The sequence below is a fragment of the Amblyomma mixtum genome, chromosome 5, assembly GCF_055824585.1.
Source record: "Amblyomma mixtum isolate Tamu chromosome 5, ASM5582458v1, whole genome shotgun sequence".
Lineage (NCBI taxonomy): Eukaryota > Metazoa > Arthropoda > Arachnida > Ixodida > Ixodidae > Amblyomma > Amblyomma mixtum.
In genome coordinates, this window is record NC_143016.1 from 190,632,927 (window position 1) to 190,653,731 (window position 20,805).

Consider the following 20,805-nt stretch of genomic DNA (forward strand, 5'->3'; position numbering starts at 1 on the left):
TGGTGGCCTGCCGACGTCATGGGACTAGTGACGTCTATCTTCCCGGTTTTGGTTTCAGAATTGCTCCCTACGAAGACACCAAGCGGCCCGCGAATTTTGAAAAACACGGTTTTTAAAAATTCATAATAAATTGCCGGCTGAGTTCCGAAGACTCATACTTGGTGTCAATGCTTCTGAGCATCACTTCTAACATTTGCAAGCGGCTTTTAATTCTTTTCATGGTCCCTTTAAAGCAGGTACATAGTAACCACAGATGAACACCACAAGAGTGAAGTAACTAGAAGAATAATTATGGGGTGGAGCGCATATGGCAGGTTCTCTCAGATCATGAATGACAGTTTACCAGTATCCCTCAGTTTAGCTCAACCAAAATGAGACTGGAGTGTGTGTTGCTGAGCTGCCATATGGAAATTCCATGATCTTGCACTGTTACAGTCACGTGACAGATGGCGCTGTGCTCCACCTGTGAGAGCACAAGCCTCTCACACTCTATTTTCGAGTCTCAATTAGTCAAAAGGGGCATCACTCACCGAGATAAGATGCAGTTTATTGTACGTCTCCTATTTTTATCTACATTCGATTTCTGGCACTTTCAAAGACAAGACTTCTTGCTGGCCTAAGCTTGCCAGTCCTATTTCTGGCAGCATATGAACTCTGAGCTTAAACTGAAGTTAAAGAGGTACTGTACTGTCTTCATAATGAATCATGAAAGCACCGACAAGTTTTATGCAAAAAAAAAATATGCAAAAACAAAACTCCCAGACATTCTATGTTGTGATGTACAGTGTCAGTCGTAGTCATCTGCCATACAGCTACGTTCCACATAGCGTCACTAGTATGGCATGGAGAACTGGCCACAAGATCTGCCGTTTACTGTCCATGTATGCAGGCCAGCCAGACTTGACTGCTTGCTGCTCCGGCATGCCATGCAGATGGTCATTACTGATGTGAAGTGAGGTGCAATGTCATCACAGACAGGCTAAGGACACCCCGTACCACAGACGGCCTTCACCATCAAAGTCGCGTAAGAAAACCCCCATTACGTACAGCCAACTCTGTGATACAGAGGCACAAATCCTACCACAATGTCAGGTTTAGTTTCTACCCACTGTCGATTGCCAGGCACACTGTAAACAGCTGGGAAGAACTAATGTGTAGAGCGTACGAAGCATCCTGGCCTCGCCATCAATGACTGTGCGCTGCAGACCAAAGACAGCGTACAGGATTCAAACAACAAACAGCAAGCATTGCGTCTTCGGCTGCAATACTAAACCACAGGCCAGCAGCGGCTGATTCACAGTCCACCAGGCACAACAAAGTATTTGCACGCCAAGAGCCAAAGCCACAAGGGCTGTTTGAAGAGTAGGGTCCTCAAGCCCGTGCACTGGCTCAGTCCGTCGAGGAGTTCAGCGCTTCTTCTTTCCACCCGCAGCAGCAACAGCGGCCTCCTGTTCAGCCCGGTACTCGTTGAGCAGCTGCTGCTGGACCTCGGGCAGTGCTGGGGAGTAGCGAGAGTACTCCATGCTGAACTCTCCCTTGCCCTGGGTCAGGGAGCGCAACTCGGTGGAGTAGCCAAACATGCTGTTCAGGGGTACCTGCAAAGGGAAAGGGGGAGCTGGTCACGGTACTACCCCAGTTCATGCTGCCACTGCTTTTCGCAAAGAAGCCTGAGGATACTGGATCAATCTCGGCTGCCGCGTTTCCATGTTCTGCTGCAAGACGTCAGTTGAAGATCCCCCAGTCATCAGAACAGTTCCAGAGCCCTGCACTACAGCGCCTCTTTCTCTTCTTTCGCTGCCTCCTTCATCCCTTCCCTCACAGTGAAAAATGAGACGGCTACTGTGCCCCTTTCTTTCCTCAAGACTAATTTTCAGAAAGTGAGAGTAACAACCTCTGGTCTGCCACTACTCCACACTGGGCCCATGTAGCCATGGTGGCAACAAAGCCAGAACTGTCACCCTGGCAACTGATGAATGCACTCCAGCAGTAATCAGATGAAGAGCACCACTCACTTTCAGTCCTACACACAGGCTTTCAATCCTACACACAGACAGGCAGGCCTCTCCCACAGGCACTCATAATGCACAGCAATGTGGTAGGGCAGTGTGAAAGGACACCAATATTCTTAATTTCAGAGTATGCATCATTACAAGAGGCATTCCGAGGCCTGGATTGGGAACAGTTGGGGATAAGAGTTAATGGAGAATACTAAGTAATCTGCAATTTGCAGGTCACATTGCCTTGCTAAGTCACTCAGGAGATGAGCAGCAAAGCATGATCAATGAGTTAGACAGGCAGAGCAGGATGGTAGGTCTTAAAATTAACATGCAGAAAACCACAGGAATGTTCGACAGTCTAGCAAGACAACAGCAGCCCACAACTGTTAGCGAGGTGCTGGAAGTAGTAAGAGAATATGTCTATTTAGGGTAGGTAGTGGCCGCTGATCCGGATCATGAGAGGGAAATAACTAGAACAATAAGAATGGGGTGGAGTGCATATGGCAGGTTCTTTCAGATCATGAACAGCAGTTTACCAATATCCCTCAAGAGAAAAGTGTACAACAGCTGTATCTTACCGGTACTCATCTATGGGGCAGGAACGTGGAGGCTAACAAGGAGGGTTCAGCTTAGACAATGCAGCGAGCTATGGAAAGAAGAATGATAGGTGTAACATTAAGAGATCGGAAGCCGGCGGAGTGGGTGAGGGAACAAACGCAGGTTAACGACATCCTAGTCGAAATCAAGACGAAGAAATGGGCTTGGGCAGGGCATGTAATGCGAAGTCAAGATTACGACTGGTCCTTAAGGCTAACGGAGTGGATTCCAAGAGAAGGCAAGCGTAGCAGGGGCCGGCAGAAAGTTAGGTGAGCAGATTAGGTTAAGAAGTTTGCGGGGATATGGTGGCCGCAGCTGACGAAGGACAGGGTTAATTGGAGAGACATGGGACAGGCCTTTGTCGTGCAGTGGGCATAGTCACGCTGATGATGCTGATGAAATGCAGGAAAAAAACCTCGTACTACATAGAGGCTTTTGAAGCACTCAGCCATATGGATCGCCTTAATCGCCTGTGCATTTTTTGCATGACAAAGAGTGAAATTACTCGCGGGTGCAGTGACCTGCTTGTAGGCCAACTGGCACCCCCCCCCACTTGCCTCAGCCACCAGGGTGAACCAGCCCTCGCTGGCATCGGTGGAGACAATCACCCCGTGCCGCTTGCTCAGGGAGCTCAGCACCGAGCCCTGGAAGTCCTGGGGGGCCGTCACCTCCACGCACATGATGGGCTCCAGCAGGTACCAGCTGCCGTACTCATAGACTGCAACAACCACATGTGGGGTGCACTGGTCACGCTCACAGTGCACAACTGCAATACACTGCAAACAGGAAACACAGACAGAGCTTTGTTCTTAGTCCTTCACTGTCCCTACACACTCATCATAATGGGTCCTAACCCGCTAGCTCACCAGAACATCTTAACTCTTTCCTGTCCGCGCCTATTCCCATCGATAGCCCGCTATGGATGGTTTCAAGTTCGTATTTTCCCGCTTTTTGAAGCGTTCCTGGACAACTAGTGCAATCCAGTGTGAAATAAAGAAACTCTTCTTTCAGTTTCGCTTTTGGTTTGACTTTTTCTGCCAAGCGGTGATTTTTGAAGCCCCTCCGGAGTCAGCTGACCGGCGCTCCTTGTTTCCACCATGGCGTCGACGTCGCGCGCTGCTGCTGCGCCGAAACCGCGCGTTTCCGCAGAAATTGATGCTCCTGAGAGTTCGTTTTTGGACGAGAACAGCAGCAGTGAGGATTCAGAAGACGACTTCGGCTCTTCAGACTTCAGCACCGACAGCGGAACTGCGTCAGACCGACCCGGAACGTCAACAGCCATGCCTCGGTAAGTTTCGCTTTCTCCCCCGAAATGTTCCGCTTTTGCTGCGCGCTTATCGGAAAAGATCAGAGTGTTCTGAAGGTCATAACTCTTATCTGCAGGGTGTCAACGTCTTTCGGGCGGGATTACTTGCCGTTGGCAGCGCAGAGAGTCGTGTTTTCGGCTCGAAGACAGCCAGGGGTCGACCTCGGCGTTGCGCGCCGGAGTGTCGCACGGCGCTCAGCGGCGCGGTCGTCAACAGCTTCATACTTTTTGACGCGCATCGCCAGCAACATCCCGAAGCGCCAGAATTGTCGAGGACATCAAGATTTGACCAGTTCGCGTTCAGACTTGAATTGATCGAGCAACTCCTCGGATTTGATGAGCCACATCCTGAGGACCGCAATGTTCGCCCTCTGTTTCCGCCTAGTGATTCACCTCAGGGGCTGCAGCACAAGCCGCAGAAAATGCAAAGTACCGGAACTGCAAATTGTGCTACGAAGAAAAAAAGGTGGAACAAAAAACAAATGTTTTCTGTGAGACATGTGCGGCCAACCTCTGCTTCACGGCAACAAGGAACTTTTTTGTTCCCAAATATTCGTAGCATAATACCTAAACGCGATGATCTTTGTTCTGTAATTGATGCTTGCGATGCTGACATTGTATGTCTCACTGAAACCTGGCTATCGGCGAAGATAGATAACTGTGAACTTCTTACCTGTAAAAAGAGATATAACATTTATCGGTGCGACAGGGGTTCTAGATGTGGCGGAGGCGTGCTTGTAGCTGTTGCTGATACTGTTATGTCTTTTCCGATCCATTTTGTAAGCGCATTGGAACTTGTATTGGTTGAAATTCGCACATGCTCTAAGAAACTGATAGTGGGCGTTTGCTATCGTCCGCCGTCTACCTCCCCCACCTTTGTAAACGATCTTCATGATGTCATTCATATGATTACAGTCCGTTATCCGAGCAATCCCTTTATTTTACTGGGCGATTTTAATTTCCCCAACATAGTGTGGTCTAATGTGAGTTCTTATTGTGAACCTTTTTCAAGTGAATGCGACATGTTCTTGAATTTGTGCAGTGATTTTAACTTATCCCAGCTTGTAACACACGCAACTCGAATTTCACCTACTGCGTCTAATATCCTCGATCTGGTACTCACCACATCGCCTGATTTTTTCCAGCCCATATCATACTTGCCAGGGTAAAGTAATCACCTACTCCTTCATTTTGCTTTAACCTGCGCAGTTCCCCATCAACGCAACCACAGTAAATATATCCATGATTACAAAAATGGTGATTTTGATGCTATTAACCATGAACTGTCTGTTTTTCTAGACCATTACTTGCTAAGCTTTCATGATCGCAGCGTGAATGCTAACTGGAGCCTGTTTAAAGAAAAAGTTGCTGCGCTCACTGAAAAATATGTTCCACGCTTAGGCATCACCTCTAACCGTCAATCACCATGGTTCACTAAATCGTTAAAACGGCTCTGTAATAAGAAAAAACGCATGTTCCGCTCTGCAAAACTAACCGGTTCCGAAGAACGTTGGACTGCTTATCAGGCCGCAGCCCATGAATATAAAAGTGCACTGAAGGATGCCAAAGATTTGTTTTTCAATGACACATTACCTTCCCTTTTGATAAATAACCCTAGGCAATTTTGGAGCGTAGTTAACAAAAAAGACAATTCATCCATCAGCCTTAAAGACTCCAGTGACCAACTAATTCATCCTAATGAATGTGCAAATGTTCTAAACAGTGTATTCGTTTCAGCTTTTTCCAAAAATCAGTGTTCGGTAACCCCTGCATATAACAGTGCTGACTTTTTACCGATGGATTCTATTATCTTTGATCCTGCTGGAGTGGAAAAAATAATCGAAAAACAAAAGGTTTCTTCATCATGTGGTGTTGATAACATTAGTTCTAAGTTCTTGATTAAAACCAAAGTGTACAGCGCAATAATACTCTCTAACCTATTTCAGCAATCTCTTGAAACAGCATGCATACCTGATGACTGGAAGGTCGGGAAGGTGATTCCCTTGCATAAATCTGGTGATCAACATTCCCCGCATAATTATCGACCCATCTCACTTACCAGCATTCCGTGTAAAATTATGGAGCATGTTATTTACTCTCACCTTGCATCGTTCCTTGATTCTAATGCCTTTTTTACTGACAGTCAACATGGATTTCGGAAGTGGTTTTCTTGCGAAACACAGCTTTTAACCTTCACGCATGATCTAAACTCATTCCTCGACAGGGGTTCCGTTGTCGACTGCATATTCCTCGATTTCACAAAGGCGTTTGACAAGGTCTCTCATCAACTGCTTTTTTTTAAACTTAGTAAACTTAACCTCGACCCTAACGTTCTTAGGTGGCTGCATTCGTTTCTCACTAATCGTTCTCAATTTGTCACCGCTAATAATGCTTCTTCCTTCACTTCTCCAGTTGAATCTGGAGTGCCACAAGGCTCTGTTCTAGGGCCTCTGCTTTTTCTTATATATATTAATGACTTACCTGACAATCTATGTTCAACAATAAATCTTTTTGCTGATGACTGCGTCATATACCGCGAAATTAACAGTGACTCTGATATAGCTCTTCTTCAATCGGATATTGATCATGCTCTTGAATGGACTAACAAATGGAACATGGAACTAAACATAAAAAAGTGCAAGTACATGCGGGTTTCTCGTCGTAACACCACATTGTCTTCATATCGTCTTAATAATTGCAGCCTTGAGTCTGTGCCTTTTTATAAATATTTAGGTGTCTTCATTTCCCATAATCTTTCTTGGAAAGTACACATAGACCATGTGAGCAATAACGCTAATCGCATGCTGGGCTACATACGCCGTAACTTTAATCTTTCTTCTAGCTTAGTAAAACTGCTTCTCTACAAGTCGTTGGTTCGTAGTAAACTAGAATATGCTGCATCTATCTGGGACCCCTATCAAGAGACACTAATATACCAACTCGAATCTATACAGAACCGTGCGGCCCGTTTCATTCTCTCGAATTATCACCGTAACTCTAGCGTCAGTGCCATGAAATCAAGCTTATCACTCCCATTACTGACGCAACGTAGAAATATATCCCGCCTTTGTCTATTCCATAAGATTTACTATGATAACCCCATCCTTAAGAGAAAATTTATAACGCCACCTTGCTACGTTTCAGCTCGGATCGATCATCGTCATAAAGTTGGTATTCTTTCATGCCAAACAAACCACTTTTACAACTCATTCATCCCCAGCACATCGGCACAATGGAATCACCTTCCCCGATCGGTCGTCGAAATAAGTGACCATTCTGTGTTTAAATCGGCTTTAACTAACTTGATGGTAATTTTTGCGCCCTGCCATTTATTCTTTTCAGCATATGTTGTAGTTCAAACAGACCTGGTGTTTTTTTTTTTGTTTTTTTTTTCCCCTTCACAATTTCTGCTGTTTAAGGGCATGACAGAATGTGTGCACCAGTGTTTTCCTGCCATTTTCAACAATTTCCTCGTGTTTTTTTTTGTTTGCTTGGTATGCTTACTTTTATCCTTTGCTCATAATTTCGTGTTAAATGACTGTTAATTTGTTTGATTGTATTTGCTGTAACCTACTGATTTGCGCGAGCCATATTTTTGTTCATTTTGTGTTACTTGTAACTGCTGTTCTTTTGTCATTTTGTCTATTGTACCCCACTGCCCTCTGTAATGCCCTCGGGCCCTGAGGGTACTGAAATAAATAAATAAATAAACTGCTTCGCGCGGTGGCACGATAGTCACTAGGACTACTGTTTCCTTTCCTAGCCCAACTAATACTGTTCGCAGCAAACTAAAATTTGCTGCAATGTTGCATCGATCCCTGTTGTAAAAAATGTATATTTTGAAATTTTTTTGTTTTATTTTTGTGACGAAACTTTGATGTTTTTGTGTTTTTTTCTTTGTAGCTACAATTTTCTTTCTGATAATATTTTTTTCATCTCTTACTCAATAAACATGTTGACTCTGACTAATAACAATGTGAAGAGAATTTCCTCCTCTACAATTTGGTACCATACACTCCTGTACCAAGCAAGTTTTGTTAAAGAAAAAAAAATAATAATGATATGACCTGAAAACCACCATTTTCCCTGCGGACAGGAAAGAGTTAAAGGTGTACTGAAGAGGAATCTGAAGTCGTCTTTTTGCTGCGGGAACTCAATCTTCTCTTCTAGTAGAAACTTCGATTTAGCCCGCCCACCCGCCCGCCCGCCCGCCTGCCCGCCCGCCCGCCCGCCCGCCCATCCATCCATCCATCCATCCATCCATCCATCCATCCATCCATCCATCCATCCATCCATCCATCCACCCACCCACCCATCCACCCATCCACCCATCCATCCATCCATCCATCCATCCATCCATCCATCCATCCATCCATCCATCTACTTTGGATAAACTCCAGAGTCATCAGAGCCCTCCTATCGGGCATGGGACAAGGGTCCTCAAGACACTAAGGCCAGAATGGCAAAGGCAGTCTCGGCTATTCAGGGAGTACCTGTTTGTTCAAGTATGCGCTCGTGCTGTCGTGTGTTCCTTCTTTCCCATCTTGTTACATGCTCTTTTACCATCACAACCCCTGTAATGCTCAATGGTACTGTGCATATCAGATAGACAAATAACTGAAACACTCTTCAGTGCCTTGGGCCCTGCAGTATGGATGTTTGTTGCATGCAGGCATTCACCTGTTGGCACGTCGTTGCTATATCCCTCAAAGGCACGTGCACACAGGCAGGCTCACCTTGCTTGATGGCACCCTGGGCCGCCAGGAAGAAAGAGATGTCGTTTGAATCCACCATGTGGTTGTCACCTGCACACCACCAGAACAACCGGCTGTTGGGAGCATCCACCTCGGCCAAATGCAAGAGTGAGAGCAGCCACTAACAGCGTGCAAAAATGTGGCTTCAGAGGTATTAACTCTCCTAAGCCACGCCTGCCACTGTGAGAATCCTGAACCTGCAGCAGCATCAACCTCAACTTCAGTTCACTACAGCTAGCCCTTTTAAAGCAAGCACGTCTGATCATCATCAGCCCAACTACCAAGGCCGACTTCTAACTCTCCAAATACTAAACCCATCCTGTGTGGCCAACTCACCCCGGCTAACTTCCCGATCCAATACCTAACCCTCTGCCGCCACCTGCTACAGCTGCCTTCTCTTGGAATCCACCATTGGTTTTACTTTGCCCGTCTAGGTCCTCAATCATTCTCTGCAATTCGGCTCGAGCTGCTAAATCAGAGATTACCCAAGACATTCTCCATTAACTTTTATCCCCAACTCTTCCCAATCCAGTCTGCTGATTATCTCCTGCAACGACATAGTGAAGAGTAACCCAGAGATCGCATCTCCCTGCCTAACGTCTTTGATGATTGGTATGTTATCACTTTCTCTATGGAGGACTATGGAAGTTGTACAGTCGCTATATGTATTTTTCAGTACTTTCTTTTTTCCAGCACTGTGTAATCAGTACACTGATTACATAATGCGGCATGACTGCAAGAATTCGTGTGAGTAAAATGCCTTCTCGCAATCTATAAAGGTTATATATGGTGGTTAATTATATTTTAAGCATATTCCCATGATCTGAATGATGGCATGAATATGACCTATGGTCAAGTGGCCATTCCAAAAGCCAGCCCGGTGCTTTGGTTGATTGAAGATTGAGGTTGACCTTATTCGATTAGCAATCACTAACCTTGAAGAAACACTGAGGACATCTAATTTTTTTTTTTTTGTTAGTAAAATCCGACAGTTCGGCATTTTGTGGCTTTGTTGCCGCTTATTCAGCAGGTGCATTTATTGTTAAGGGATTTAAATTCCAAGTTGAAAAACTTTTTCTCGCTGCTACGATTCAAACTCGGGACTCTCTGATGCCCTCAGGAGGAGGTTCTTGGACCTGAAACTCCGATTTATGCCTAAGCATACATGTTGGGCTTACGAACCACATAACAGTAAATCATTGCTTCCATTTGCGTCATCATATTCTAAAGTAGTCAAACGTGCCGTGGTCAGTCTTGCTATGCTAGAGCACTCAAAAAATTTTGCATCAATTCAATGAAAGACACCTTCAATTATCAAACTGGACACCTTGCGAATGCTGGTTACCCAAGCAGCTGCTTGTCTCAATAGCCGAATCAATAGCCAAAGTTCAAAGTCACCCAGAACAAACATTAATGACGCATCGTCTGCAACTGCTCAGAAAAAAGAAATGCTAACAGTTGTTCCATATATTCACCGCCTCTCACATAGGCTCAAAAAGATAGGTAATCCAGTAGACGTTAAATTAGTCTACTTGGCCCCTGATAAGCTAGGGAAGATTGCATAAACGTGAATGGATCGAAAATTGTTGCACAAAAGTGTGAACGGATTGATAACTGTTACACAAAAGTGTTTCGTAAAACACAAAAATCGACTTGTGCCATGTCAGGAAGGTGTTGTGTACTCAATCCCACTATCGTGTGGCAAAAAATATGTAGGGCAAATTGGAAGATGCCACAATAAACGCCTTAAGAACACAATGGCGCCTTCGCATGCGGCCGAGCTGAGTTCGGTACTTCCGTATTCTGGCGTGACACCCGCTTCTGAGGTTACCAGAAGTTTGCTCGTGCAGTCGTCGTATGGAAAAGTGACCACTGATGCGAGTGAGCAGGGTAAATTGTGCACAATTGACTTTTTCTCACTCGAAGCAAATTACGAATGAATTACTGACTTTTTTTGACACCAGTATTTCACCTTTCGCAGCCGCATGCGCCCATCTTCGCAAGCCTGCCCTGCGCACAGCCATGTACATGCTAGTGTGCTTGGCCAGCAGGGAATGCAAAATATGCGAGTCAGTTTTTTTTAACAAGAAATCCTGGTAAAAAGTTGTGGGTGCGTAAATTACATGAGTAAATATGGTATATATTGCATGTAGCGAGTTTTCTTGTGTTTTTGAAAAAAAATGATTTCGCACCATGTCAAGGACATTTTTAGGATAAAAAACTTTGGAGACTATCATGCTGTCGAGAAAAGCATGAAAGGCACTGCAGGAAAGACACACAATATTCCGGGATGGCTCGCATAAGATGCCGCCAGTTGCACGCGTCTTGGGGAGTTCCCCTATCAGCGGTTTTTTTTTTCCTTAGCGTTTGTGCGTGATTGACAGTGCTTTCTTTGCCGCTTTTTATGTATCGCAACCCGTTCAGCCAGCGCATGCCACATGCCATAGAAGAGGGGCCAGCACGTGCTACACGGAATGCTGAGAATTCTGCCTTGGCTGGACACTGCTGGTGCCGCTGGCCAACACGTTGAAGAACAACAAATGAAAGCTGGTTACTGGCAAGGCTGATGGATGGCGCCACAGGACCTATGCTCTAGGGCTTGCATGCATTGCACAACGATGGCAACTGACGCAATGTTGTCACCTCATTCATCAAGTGCCAGCAGCACTGCACGTGCGCCTCTTGGGCTGCAAGGCGGAACCTAGGCTCCTTCGTACTGCACGTTGGCTTTCACCATCAGGGGACCACGAAAGCTCTGTTGTTGACGCATGCACAGCATGTAGGGGTGACCTCAGTTTTGCCTCTGTGTCCTCCCTCCATCCTGGCACCACGGCCACCCATGGCACCTCGACAATGGGAGCTAAAAGCACAGTGTGTCCCTACAACCAGGCGGGTCAGGCAAAATCTGAGTCTCCCGAGCAATTTAGTAGAGATGGCAGGAACGGATTGTTGAAGGCTCTGGTGTACGTGACAAGCCACAATGAATGCCATTTTTGAGAAAACTGGAGCACTACCCTCTCACAGTCCTCTGTAGTGTTCAGGACAGTTACCGAGCTCTTTAACTGAAACACACAAGACAAGCACCACCTCGAAAGCTACGTGGGACTCCACGGAGCCCGTGAGAGTCTCTTGGGATCCGGCCAGCGTCACGGACAGTTGCAGCGGCACGCTCTCGTCACCTTCCATGGCAGGCGCAAGGGAAGATCCTGTGTCCTGCTGCTGGACTTTTCGTTCCAGGCAGCGAAGCAAGTACAGCAAACATGCACTCTCGTCAGCATCCCCGGCAAATGCCCGGGGATGGCTTTGCCCCAAGGATGTGGCACACGCGGGAAGACCCAGCCATCATTCTCAACACGTGCTAACGTTCGTTGCCGATACTACCAAGGTCACGCCCCTACCCCAGCCAGTAAGTCGGAAACCCTTCTTACGTAGCATTTTACTTCCGAGGAATGCCTCAATGTTTAGGAGCTACCTGGCCCACTCTGCCTATGATTTTCAAGTGTAATAAGCAGCATCTGAGTGAATACACTTTGGCATCCTTCCCTTTGTTCCCTCGAGCAAGAACTCCTCCGCGGTTAGCGAGCAAGGATGCTGTACCATGGGGTGGGACTACAAGGTGGAAGGCTGGACCCCATTTTCCACAAGTGCAAAAATCATCTTGCCACTGCATAAAACATCCCTTGTAAATGCCACTTGCAGGTACTATGATGAAGGAGAAGATTGGCACTATAATCTACAACGCACGAACGTGGGCGCTGCCGACTCCATAGTCTCTGCAAGCAACTAAGATAGAGCGTAGAGAGTCCGCACTATAAGTCCAGCAGTGTCTGCACCTGAAACAACAAACACATGGGCTACCTGGGGAAGTGGGCAGCACAGGGGGACATCACACTCACCGTCAGTGAGCCGGAAGCGGACACCGGCAATCTTGTGGCCAGTCAGGCAGCCCTTCTCGCACATGGCCCGGAACCCCTGCACCAGGTTTTTCATTTTATGACACTTCCTGCTGGGAGTAGTTGGGCCGAAAAGGAAGCATAAAGCTGGGTTTACTGCCACCACTTGGTCACAAAGAGGATTTCCCCGCATGCAAGACTCGCACGTCCAATCCAATGCAAATGTCACAAGTGTGAAAAGCAGAAATAGGATGCTTTTAGTTCAAAAAAGATGAGAAACAGGTGGAGATATGAACACTCAATACAAATTTTAAGGAAATCAGAAGAGATGAGTATATTAAATTCAGATCGCACAAAATAATGAAGCAGGGGTACAAACAAAGAGAGGTGGGCACAGAACGTTGCAGGTGTCGTCAACTGTTCCCGAGGTCCATCGACCAGGCATGGACCACGTCAGCTTCCACTCCGGTCCTGTGGTCCCCCATCCAGGGCACTCTGTCCGCGACGCTTACGAGGGGGTACCCAAAAGAAACCGAACTTATTTTTTTTTTTTTTTCAACCTATTTATTCACATTTTAAGTACAAACCTTCAATCTCCTTCAAAGTACTCTCCACTTGCACTAATGCACTCGTCTAATCTTTCATTCCACAATTAAAAACATTGTTTAAATACTTAGGAGGGTAGATGTGTAGGCCAGTTGATGAGGCATGAAGGAGCTAGACACCGCAGCTAGACACCAGAGCTAGTTCCTTCATGTTTAAATACGTTTTTTGTGATGCTTGACAGCGCCTCTGCCATTTTTTTTTTCTTTACCTCCGCAACATCCAGCAAAACACTTTCCTTTCATGTGTTTTTTCATTCTGGGGAACAAAAAAAAGTCACACGGGGCAAGGTCTGGCGAGTATGGGGGGTGGAGGAACAGGGGTCACACCATTTGTGGTCAAACACTGTCGCACAGACAAGGCTGTGTGAGCAGGGGCACTGTAATGGTGCGGAAACCACTCGCCCGACTGCCACAAATCAGGCCACTTCTGCCGCACACTGTTACGCAATCTTTTCAAAACTTACAAGTAGAACACCTGGTTAACTATCTGACCCTGCAGAACAAACTCTAAATGAACGACTCCTCTCATGTTGAAAAAACAAATCAGCATTGTTTTGAGATTTGATTTCACCTGACACACTTTCTTGACGCGAGGTGAATTTGAAGTTTTCAACTGGCTTGATTGTTGCTTTGACTGATTTCATTCAGCAACACTTGAGTTGTCCTCATAGCATCCTCCTTTTGAACATTTCAAGAGTTTCTGTTCCACTTTTTCCAAGCAAGAAACAGAATTTCACCGCCGCACGCTGTTCACAAAAATCAGCCATTGCAAAAACGACACTCACACATAACAGACATCACTCTAAACTTTGCCTAAACTAGCCTGACCTCCTTCAGCGACGGCACTCGGCTTACTGACTCTCGAATGTTCGCTCCATGCGCGCGCCTCTACCGACCAAAAAATTTCTTTGCATTCTTTTGGGTACCCCCTCGTATGCTGCTACTATCCATGGACATTGCCTCACCAAACGAGCTGCAGGCAACGTCGACACTGAACACGGCTTGCCCCATGCCTTAACAATTCCTCATCTTGCTCTGAGCAACTGCTTTTGGACTTGGGGGGAGGGCATTTCTTGACAAAAGTTATTCCAAGAGATTAGTGCTCGTCTTTTGCTGGTCATGTGGCCTCGTTCAGGAAAAGGCTGGGATCAGTGTGCATGCCTCTTCTAAGCGAGACATGAACAGCTACTGACTTTTGCGTGGAAAACTACAAACCATTTTTATCTTCCCATGTCGTTAGTTTGTTTACTGTCAGCTGTACTTGTCTATCGCATACTACAACGTTTGAGGATGTGCAGGCTATTTGGATCATCACGTAGCCTGAATACATGATGGACTTCTGGATCATTTTAGCTATGGAATTGATTTTACCAATAAATACGGTCGTGCTTAATATACACCCTTCAGGTAACTCCATTCTCCGGGAAGAAGTTCTTTGACAGGGTTGTGCCTAGTCGTACATGAAAGGAACGGTTGGAAATGAAGTCATTAAAGCAGTTCAACATCCTACCGCGGATCCCTAGGTCGCGGAGGATCCCAAACCTACACGTTGCATCGTATGCTTTCTCTATATCAAAGACAACTGCAAGACAGTGCTGTTTGTGTATAAAAGCTTCTCTGATTTTGTTTTCAAGGTGAACTATATGGTCAGTTGTTGAGCATGCCTTTTTAATACCGCATTGATGGATGTCAAGAAGTTTGCGGAATTCAATGACAAAAGGCAGTGTTATATTGATGACACTTTGTGGGGACGCGTTTTACTCATTCCCTCATTCCCTGTGGTTCACTTCCCCGCAATGCACCCTCAACTCGTTCTCTGTGGTTGGGGAAGCTAACGCACCCCCCCCCCCGCAACGCACTCTCTTTTGTTGTGTTACTTTAACTAACAGGGGAGGGCGCTGGCGTTGCAGCGACATGAGTGCGACTGATGCCGTGTTTGCTGCGCAGATGTAGGTTGAGAAAAGGTGAACTATTTGGCTCACCACATCAGCCCATGGCTGCGCATGCTGACACTGTCACTGTCCTGCGTACATGTCATAGCAGACAGGGCAGCGGTGATTAAAACAGCAAAATTAGGAGCTCCCTAATGCTTCCTTGTTATCCCTCCGGAGGATTGAAAAGTTGCTCTCGCCCCAACCAGTCTCCTGTTCTGCCTGCTGTTGACAGTCTTCCTCTCGCTCCACGACAGTTTGGAGTGGCCCAGTCGTATGAGCCTTGCATGCGGGAAGTGCACAGTTTGTGATGCAACAAGCTTTACCCTGGCTTTCGTTAGGGCGAAATGCATGGGAAATGCGACGCTGACCCCACCTTGGGTAAACAAAAAATAGCCTTGTGCCATGGCGCTCTTTGGCCCCAGATGCAAACTGCAATCATCATCAGTTTGAAATGGAAGTCATTCCTATTAGCTTTCATTAGCTTGTACTATTCCCCATGCAAAAACCTAACAACACTCAGAGTATTCAAGGAATTGAGTTCAAACTTGAGCAGGCAATAAGCACTCTGTGCATCCTGACGAAATGGCTACTAAGAAAACTGGGAGACGATTACACCTCTTCACCTGCCACTGCTAGCCAGGGATCTTCCCATGGTGCTCAGCTACTTGGACATGTTGACAGCATGGAATGCAGGCAAGCTGCACTCTAAAAAACTGGACAGATAAGAGGCACACCTTTTCGATGGCAGGCACAAAGTTCTTGGGGATGTTGGTGCCAACGGTGTCATCCTGGAACACCACCTCTGTGTTGCGCTCTGGCGGGAGAGGCTGCAAAAGAGCGCACACAACTTGCTTTTCTGCTCTCTGATGCACATCTTCAGCAGTAGCATTGTCTCTCAATATTAACCTTTCAGAAAAGGCACCTTTTTGAGGAAGCAAAAGGCACAATGCATTCAGCAGCAGCAATGCTACATACAGATCGAAAGGGCTAAAGTTGCAGCATCAAATTCACCAACATATAGCTTTTCACCAAGTTCTCAGCTGGAATAACAGTAAGTATTTCCAGTTTAACTGTGAACATTCGTAGATTCTATGAATGCAAGGCAAGATTTTTCATTTTCACCGTAATCTCATGGCACGCTTTGGTCGGTCCCCTTAAATGGTGACCATGTCAACATTCCCTGTAGGCTGGAACACCGTGACTGCATCATGCATGCATGAACGTAGTGCGGCGCTGTTGCGGCAGTTGAGTTGTGGTTCAAGGAAATCATCTGAAGTGAATTAAACCAAAGACCAACAAATGGCCCCACCATTCCGTCATCAACCTGCCCAAAACAGGACAAAGGCCTCTCTCTTCAATTAACCCTCTCCTTCCCATGGCTATGCTAGCATTCCCTTGGAACCTGCACTGCCACAAAAGCAGTGCGGCCCACGGCTTTGGAGCCCTATGAGTGTGGTTTACATCAATTGTTTCGCGCTGCCCATTTCTTCTGACCCGCCCTGTTCTCTTCACCCATTATGTTTCGTTTCATGGCTGTCCGTTAACTCTCTGACCAAAATGCAGCTCCACGCACACATTTTGGACTTCCACACTGCAGCGGAGAGCACCACCAACCTCGAGGTAGCCGATGACCCGGCCGTACTGTCCTGCGCCACCGTGCTGCTTCTTGTGCAGGTAGTCGAACTCGCAGGGGGCTGTCAGGCATTCCCGGAAGGCCACCTTGGGCTTGCCCAGGGCCACAGGGCAGTTGTACTCACGAGCCATGCGCTGCACGCAACAATGAAACAGCAGCACATGCAAGTGCTCACTAGCTGTTTGATCGGACAGAGTTAAATATCCAACCGCCGTGGGACAAGCTCATGTCACCTTCAAAAACATCCAAATGACAAACATCCAAAACATCAAAAACATCCATTTGCTGGCTCACTCGTAACTTCGTGCACATCCAGCAACTACTGGTATCAATGCACACGCTGAACCGAGCATTGTTCATTTCTTACAAAGAACCTGTACGGTGGTTGCTGCTGAAAAATTTTGCCCTCAAGGGTGGTTCACAATTCACGTCAGTCAAGGTCACCGCTCATCAGTGGTGCTTTAGAAGAAATCAGTGGGGCAGAAATCAGCTAAAAGCCACAGTGAAGAAACAGCATGGTTGAGCAGGGCGCAGACTGCACCAGCATTAATTTTTTCAAACTGGGTCGGGTCCAAATGCTTTAATGCAAGCTTAAGGTTGTTTATATTGCAAGATCTTTTTTGAGCCCTTTCACGCTCTTTTAGACTTGTACAAACAATAAAAATATAGATAAGAATCAAGCCAGTTAAAATGTTCGACGAGGGAAAAGTAGACGCTTTATTATCCTTGGTAAAGCAGTTTTGCAGCAACGCTGATGTAGCATGGAACTAATTCACTCTAAAGTGAAAAAGTCACGGAGCAAAAATAAAAAGGTTGGCTTCCCGTAACCCTGAAGAATGTCATGGTACACCACAGATCACACATGCTCGTCGAAGATGAGAATGCGCATGTGATTTGTGTGTGTGTGCACGTGCGTGCGCACTTGTGTGTGTGTATGTGGCGAGTTCATCAGCAGCTACGCTGCCATCAGGAATCGCTCAATATGCATGTTCTCATGGTAATTGAGGAAGGAAAGAATGCCTGAGAGACTTAAACACCACCGATAGAGCTCAATGGCAGGCTGGAAATGCCCTCACCACCATACAAGCTTGCCTCAAGCTTACCTCGTACAGGTAGCAACTCTACTTTTCTGAGTACAAGTTGAGCTCCTTAAGGCAGTAGCATATGCAAATCTTGCTGCATCCAAATTTTCGTCCACTTTCGACTCGCATGTAGCTGTGCTGGACGCACCCTTCAGGCAGTTTGGGAGCTCCACGGGTGCGCCGATAACTGCTGCCAGCACAAGGTGGGGCCGTCGCAGTACTCTACAATTATCCAGTGACTCTAGGTGCAATCTGCATCAGGCACCCTCTGAGTGCAGAGGAACAAACTAGCACTTGCACTGAGCACCGTGGCCCAGTTTAGTGGTGCCCTCTGTGCACGCACAGCCATGTGAACTAGTGTTTGCGGATTATGACACTTCAAAATCAGGGCAAGAGCTAAACGTTGGCAATGAAGTGCAGCACCAAGTGGTGCCACTGATGCAGCCAACAAATGCACCGGAGAAGAAAGCAACAAGGCAGACTGTTCATACAGAAGCATACCACGACAGCCAGCAGTTCTGGTCAGTACACCCTACCACTGCGACTTGACACCCACTGTTTTCTGACAGGGTAGGCGTGCCCTGGACGGTAACACCCCAGTAACTGAGAGCCCCAATTAGGCTTAGTTAATCAAATTTGCTGAATTCCTTCAGGGTACCAATCAAATGGCATTTGGTGCAAAACTAAGCCGGCACTGCCTGAGCCTGCTCAACGTGGGAAATTATGCCTGCTGGCTGTGCTTTCTTCCACTGCTTGGCAATCGTGTCCCATTACCAACTAGCACTGATGTCAACATTGTAGAACATGGAACGCAAAATGTCAGAACAGGACAGAGCCCAAACTGAGCCATTAGACAATACAGAAAGAATGCCCCGCCCCTTTCCTAAGTTCCCCTGCCAAGTCAGCTGTGCTTAGGATAGTGATGGGGAAGCTCTTACCTGAGCATAGATGTCCAGGTGCAGTTCCCCCATCCCGGAGGCGATCATCTGCATACAGTGGGCAAAGACACAGTGGACACCTTCGTATGCGTTTCACCCTTACTGCAAAGCAGCTGCACAACAGTGGTAGGAATGATTATGGACTTTGCACTGCACTTTCCTCACTTTCATTGTTGTGCATCATTTTTCATCATGGATGCACACTATGCCACCATGCTACATTCATCCTCAGGCACATGCCATGAATAACCAGAATTCAGAATACCCTCTCCACCAATTCCCTTGCATAGAAAAAGTAAGCCCTGAACAGGCTCGTGCGGATAACCAATGAGCAATAAGCAACTGCAGTGCTGCTCTTACAAGCAACCTGCAGAAGCAATCCACACACCACCTGTTCACTCTTAACGCAATTCATGTTCAACATAAGTCGACGACCAATTTTTCGGACTCTCTAGGGACCGTGAAAATGTCCGAAAAATCAAATTTCACGATAAAAAAACATTTAACTTATTGCTAGAGGGTGTGCAAATATTAGAAAATTGGGGAAACGAATTGAATATGTTTGATATTCAGTTCATATTCATATACGAAACACTGATATTAGAGAATTTCCGTTTGGATGGTCATGCTACCGCTGAAAGCACATGTGATGACAAAGGGCCGAAAGGCACTTGTCCCACGGCAAAGAAAGGCAAGCGCAGCAGCTGTGAGGCCGGCATCCCGACATCACCACAGCCCCCCAGCGACCAGTCTCTTACTTGCAGCGCTCAAAATGGCAACGAACAGGAACGCTATCTCGCTTGAGACAAAGCTGCAGATATTGAGAGCTGTGCACAGTGGCCGCAAGAAAAAGGATGTTGCATCGGAATTCAACGTTCCCCTCCCTTTATCCACCATTTCGGCCACAAGGAAGGAGACTGAGGGCAACAGGGAGGACGCCATAAAAGCCGACCAAAAGCTAGTTAGGCCTTGCCATCACCCGGACGTGGCAGTGGCTTTGCTTTCATGGTTTAAAGTCGTGAAGGCGTGAAACTTGCCAATGCCGGGAGCACTTCTTCAAACGAAGGCCAACAGCCTGCACAGTGGGGCATGATGATTTCCGTGCAAGCAGCAGTTGGCTGCAATGTTTTAAAAGACAGGCACAAGATTGCATACCACTCGCTGTCTGTCGAAGGGTCCGCTGTCGAATTGGAGACATGTGAAAAGTGGCCAGAGAACTTTCGGCCTCTGCTCCAGGAATACGATGAGTGCAACGTGTACAACGTCGACGAAACCAGCGTGTTTTTCAAGTTGCTGCCAGAGCGGTCACTGGCAGTGAAGAACGAGACCTGCCATGAAGGCAAAAAGAACAAAGACTGGGTGATGGTCGTCACTGCGTGAACGTGGACGGCTATGACAAAAGATGGCTTGCCATCATCGGCAAGTCTGCACATCCGAGGTGCCTTAAAATGTCCGAAATTTGCAGGTTGAGTACACATCTAACAAAAAAGCGTCCATGATGACCAAGCTTTTCGAGGACTGGCTCAAAGCATTCGACCAGGACATGGAGAGGCAGCACAAAAAGGTCCTGTTGCTCTTGGACAACTGTTCGGCACACGAAGTCTCGATCGTGCTGAAGGCAGTTCGCTTGGTGTGTCTGCCACCAAACGCAATTTCTGCTTTGCATCCTTTGGAGAAGGGCATTATCCGTTCACTCAAGTGCAATTACAGGAAGCCTTTGGTGATGGAAATGAATTTCGATATTGAATGACAAATAGATCAATAACCATCAACATCAAGACGACACTCGAAATGTTGTACAGGTAGGGGAATGAAGAGAGGCAGTCCACAATAAGGAACTGCTTCGCGGATGCTGGTTTTGTTTTGCCTGCCGCCGACGACAAAGTTCAGCCCGAAGACCTGGCAGAGCTGGACAAAACTTGGGATCGACGGGCACTCCCAGGCATCGCATTTGACGATTTCGTTTCGGCTGATGAGAACTTGGCCGTGGTGCCCGAGCTGACGGATCAAGAAATTGTGGATTGTGTTGTGTTGCCTGATGATAACAGCAGCAGTGATAGTGAAGG

At 46.7% G+C, this 20,805-nt stretch overlaps 1 protein-coding gene across 2 annotated transcripts in view; it reads right to left on the bottom strand.

The window, feature by feature from the left end:
• Positions 1 to 526: 526 nt before the first annotated feature.
• The window catches only part of mEFG1 (mitochondrial translation elongation factor G 1), a 76,747-nt gene continuing 56,468 nt past the window's right edge, over positions 527 to 20,805 (bottom strand). Inside the window, exons 13-19 of one of the 2 annotated variants that reach the window (XM_089546511.1) lie at positions 18,740 to 18,787; positions 16,701 to 16,853; positions 15,821 to 15,913; positions 12,551 to 12,626; positions 8,637 to 8,705; positions 3,152 to 3,312; positions 527 to 1,595 (exon numbers count right to left, since the gene is read on the bottom strand). In XM_089546511.1, coding sequence (XP_089402637.1) covers positions 1,407 to 1,595; positions 3,152 to 3,312; positions 8,637 to 8,705; positions 12,551 to 12,626; positions 15,821 to 15,913; positions 16,701 to 16,853; positions 18,740 to 18,787 — 789 coding nt within the window. In that variant the 3' untranslated portion in view covers positions 527 to 1,406. The remainder of the gene's footprint in view (positions 1,596 to 3,151; positions 3,313 to 8,636; positions 8,706 to 12,550; positions 12,627 to 15,820; positions 15,914 to 16,700; positions 16,854 to 18,739; positions 18,788 to 20,805) is intronic. The other variant, XM_089546512.1, reaches the window with a different exon arrangement.